At 32.8% G+C, this 4,797-nt stretch overlaps 1 protein-coding gene across 1 annotated transcript in view; it reads left to right on the top strand.

Moving 5' to 3' along the window:
- LOC106467912 overlaps positions 1–3,463 on the top strand; it is a 38,716-nt gene extending 35,253 nt beyond the window's left edge. Inside the window, exons 21-22 of the mRNA XM_013928298.2 lie at positions 490–616; positions 1,281–3,463. Coding sequence (XP_013783752.1) covers positions 490–616; positions 1,281–1,469 — 316 coding nt within the window. The 3' untranslated portion in view covers positions 1,470–3,463. The remainder of the gene's footprint in view (positions 1–489; positions 617–1,280) is intronic.
- Positions 3,464–4,797: the final 1,334 nt, after the last annotated feature.

Below are 4,797 nucleotides of genomic sequence, written 5' to 3'. Positions count from 1 at the left end.
TTACTACTAGACATAGAATATATATATATATATATATACACAGTATGGAACAGTATGTGTATAAAATACATAAAGGCTCCAGTGGTAACTAGTGAGATTTATTACAATACTTGTGATATAATTTATATGACATGTTATTGTAGACACTTAACCAACAAATTCATGGACTCACAAGCAGTTTGGAACATAAATAGTTTTAAAAAAATGATGGGATCCATACCTGTCAGTAATTTTAGGGTTAATTTCTTAACTAAATGAACTACATAACAAAGACATCTTTGCATTTTCCAACTGTTTTGGTTTTATTATGATTTTCAACTTGGCTAATATTTACCTGTTTAATGCATGTATATCTCAATAACTATTCTAGGTAAAAAAGTGTTAAAACACTCTTAATGGTTTGTTGTTTTCCTTGTGTTCAAAATTATTATCATTATTTAGTATAAATGACTTGTTATATCAGTAATACTGTAACAACTTGAATTTCAGGAATTCCCAGCGAAGTGACGAGTTATCGTGTCCTCAGTACCTAGGCGCAGATAGCCCCAGCTCTATGTCCTCCAGTCTCCTTGATATCGAGGAACTTACTTCAGCCATCAATATTTCTGGAAAAGAGGTTAGAAATGTGGGTTTCTAAAAAAACAAGTTAAGGTTCTATCGTATCGTCCTACTTACATACCTATATTTAGCTGGTATTGCATAAGAAAGGAAATATCATTTGAACTGAGGAAAAAAACTTGTAAATAGATAGTTGAATGAGCTTAAATGAACAAAAACGAAGTTTGTTGAAATTATTTATATATTTGACTTGCTTGAAAGTAATTTGGTTAATAATATAGTATATGTTTATCTTAACACATTCGTTGTCATGTGCCCCACTGATGGGTCGGTTAATAATATAGTATGTGTTTATCTTAACATGTTTGCTGCCATATCCCCCACCAGTGGGTCACAAAAAACTTTTAGTTATTGACCTCGTGACACACTGATAGGTCACATATTAAAAGTGGCTTCAGTGAGCTAACTAAACATAGTATAGTTACCCATATAAATAGTAGACACATGGGTTAAGGAAAAAAAAGGAAAGTGTGGTTAGCATTAGGGTAGGAATTATTAATACTACTGGTGGCAGCGAATGTGTTAATCTAAATTTATTTACTGTCAAATAATTTTCATATTCGTAGCCATCTCCGTGTTCTTAGGTTATAACTTAAAAAAGAAAGGGTGTTTTGGCATAAGTTGCACATAAAAATGGTTTATATATTTTTTTCTTCATGTAGCCGGAAGCGACTTCTGATTCGAGTTCCGTCGAAGAACTTCCGTTGACCCACGACTCTGCCCAGTTAGAGGCCTGTGTTGCCCAGTTACGTGACATTGTGGGCGAGTCTGTACCTCAAGAACAATTAGTTCGCATTTCCCTAGCAGCTGATTATGACGTAAACCGAGCCCTCAATTTTTTCTTTTCCTGAGTCTGATCGTTTTTTAGTCGCATGTGTTGTTTGGTTGTTTCTTTGTTAGTTTGTGTTGGCCAGCCCAGAATGGGTTTGGGTGCAGATCACACCTTGTTATTAATAATTTTGTTACCTACTCCTAGAATACAGTGCTGGTCCGCTGTAGGTGTGTAAACCGATGTCACCAGCCGAAGATTCCAGCCCTCCTTATGTCCATAGTCATGATGGCATACTAACTGTATAGATACACCTCACAGCTGTAAATGTATTACTTGTATAAATAGATTCTCTTCTAACTATTAGCTTTATTCTCTTTAGTTTCAGATACCTGGAACAAATTTGATTCTAAACTGTTTTTTTTTTTTTTGTGGCATCTTTATTGGAGGAAAGCAAATGATAGTATTTTACAAACTTTATGTTAACTCTTGGTGCTGTTACCCGTTAACGTCCTACAAACTTTAACTCTTAAGATTTAAATTCCATTATCACTTTTATTTATTAACACTTGTTTTTCAACTTTATCTTCACTATCAACCACCAGCTGAAAGGTTTAATGTATAGTACTTGTTAATAACTCTCTAAAAAAACAAACAAATATATATATATATATATATGTATGTATGTATGTATCTTTTGACTTTAATAATAATTGGATCTCTGTGTTTTGTACGTTCTAGTTTTACTTCAAAGCCATTCTAATATTACCACAAGTTTTCAGATATTTGCAAGATTCTTCTTACTTGTGTTCGGATTGCTGTTTTGTTAGATGTTCTCACCTTTAATATCAACAATAAAGAGAGAATAACTTCAAAAATTTAGTGAAACCGGTATATTTTTAATGCAAGTCCCAAGTTTCGTTTACGTATGGGTAACAGACAGTATTGTGTTGATATTAAGTATACTGGTTTTGTCTCCAACTTTGATACATATATCTTAAAAAATTGTGCTGGGTATGGCTTACATTACTTTTTATAAAAGATAAAATTTCTAAGATGACAGACAATATTATTTCTTTACTTCTCCCACCTGTGCGACGAGAGATAGTTTTGAATTTTGAGCATCATGAAAAAAATGCATTTTCAGGAAGAAACTTAAAATTTTCATATTTGTTCAAGCATTTTTTTATTTTATTTTTTGTGTGTGTGTGGGTTCATTTAGAGAAGGATCAGAATATTGGTGTTACATGAACATTCCAATAACATACACTTAAAGTTTGAATAGTTATGTGATTTCAGCATTTTAGGCAACCATAATGCAGCAAGTTGTATTTTTTGATCAAAATTAAAAGCTTGGTAGGATAATAAAATAACAGTCATTATCTTCTTTGAAAATCAAGTAATAGTATGGTGGCAGTTTTAGAAATATTGTGTTAGTTCCAAGTGAATCAAAATATGGTAGTGTGACCTTTTAATAGTAGGTGTCAGTTTGTTTGTAAGGAAAAAAGCTATTATTTTCTAATTATTAAAACACAGGAAAGTTTCCAAGGATATCACAAAAGTTTAATTGAGTTAGTGTGTTTAAATTTAATGGAAATCCTCAAAACTTTATATCCAGCAACCACTCTTTCTCCTCACTCTTCTGGAAAGTATTCATTTTTATCAAAAGGAATATGATACTGATTATGTGACACTTTGTAATGCTGCAACCAGAAACCTTCGTACAAAATAATAACTGTAAACATTTAAATTGAGAGGTAATTAACCTTCCTGGTACTGTGTGAAAACCTGTAAACATTTAAATTGTGAGGTAATTAACCTTCCTGGTACTGTGTGAAAACCTGTAAACATTTAAATCGTGAGGTAATTAACCTTCCTGGTACTGTGTGAAAATGTCACATTTACTCTGTCGTCACTTTTTCTGTTATTTTGGATGGGTGCTAAAGACGTCAGTGTCACTTTAATAATGTACCCACTTTGTCATCAGGTCTTTCTGTTGATTTTGGGATGAGTGCTGTAGGCAGTAGTGGGATAACTCTGTAGTGTTAGTTCAATAAATCCTTCACTCCAAAGTAATTAATTCTTGAATTGTGTCTTTTAAGAGTAATTGTTAGTAGACTTTTTCTGTTCATGTGAGTAATAATTTATATTTAATTTCAAAATGAAATCAAATAATGTACTACTGTAAATGCTTCTGACTGAAAAATGCTTGTTTTCTAGAACTACTCAAAACAGAAAAGATATTTCTCCATGCAAGCAAATCATTGAAACATTTAGCTAAAAGTACAGATAAAAAAAATTAAAACTGCACAATTATGTTAATGATCGTTTTGCCTGGTCCAAAGTTTCTAGCTAATACACTAAATTTGATAATCATTTCCCAAAATTTGGATATACATATTTGTCATTTTTAGTAGTTAGTTTATGAAGTGCCAGCAATATTAGAACAAGTCATGTTACTGGTGAAACAACTGTCTACAGATTATTTATAGAATCTTGGCGTTTCTACGTTGAAGATTTCTCGCACATTCCATGATATTTCACATGATCTAGCTTTTATCTTGACACAGCTTCTTCCACTGAAGTATTAATGCAATTTAAAATTATTTTGATGCCTTGACCAAAGTTTTCTGCATTTGTTTTATTAAATATTGAGGTGAAAACTAATTATTTGTCCTTATTGTATGTTTTGTCGAGAATTTAATGTGACCCTAGACCTAAATGTCTGCTTTTAAAGAAAGGAATAACACAGAGTTGAGGATCTTGTTTTATTTATGCATTGTTACGTAAAAGGGTATCACTTGTTAATTGAAATCTGAGGGAATTTTTGCTATTGCTTCTTCTGTGATGTCACAAGTTTTCTTTGCGAGACACAGGTTTTTACATTTTTCTGACTTTTTTGGTTTTCTTACCAGTTGACCAGTCGGAGACAAAAAAAAACTTATTGGAAATCTAAAAAGGAAAAGCTATAGCTTTTTGTACTGTTCAGATGTAAGAGGAGATGAAGAGGTAAATGCTGTTTTTCCACGTGAGGCAACTGATCTTTACCTGTACTTGGTGGGAATTCACACGGCACTTTGTTACCACAGTCTTCGTTGTTACAAGAATCAGGTGGTATAAGTATACATACTGCCATGCAGGTGACTGATGCTTTCCTATAAAAAAGTTTGGAGCACAATGCACAGATTAATCATAATCTTCTTGTCACCCCCCCCCCCAACACAACTTCTTTTGCCTCTCGTAAGGGAAAGTAATTTTCTAGCCTTTGCTGGCAATTGTATATTTGATGTAACTTTTACTGCCAGAACATTTTAGTGTTTCACGCTTATTGAACTAAAATATGTTACCCTCATTTTACATGACAGTATTTCCCACTGCTTGAATAAGAATGAGCTAACCCCCCCCCCCCC

The sequence above is a fragment of the Limulus polyphemus genome, unplaced genomic scaffold (assembly GCF_000517525.1).
Source record: "Limulus polyphemus unplaced genomic scaffold, Limulus_polyphemus-2.1.2 Scaffold2794, whole genome shotgun sequence".
NCBI lineage: Eukaryota > Metazoa > Arthropoda > Merostomata > Xiphosura > Limulidae > Limulus > Limulus polyphemus.
Note: the sequence above shows the minus strand (reverse complement) of the source record. Positions and strands in the feature narration are given on the sequence as shown.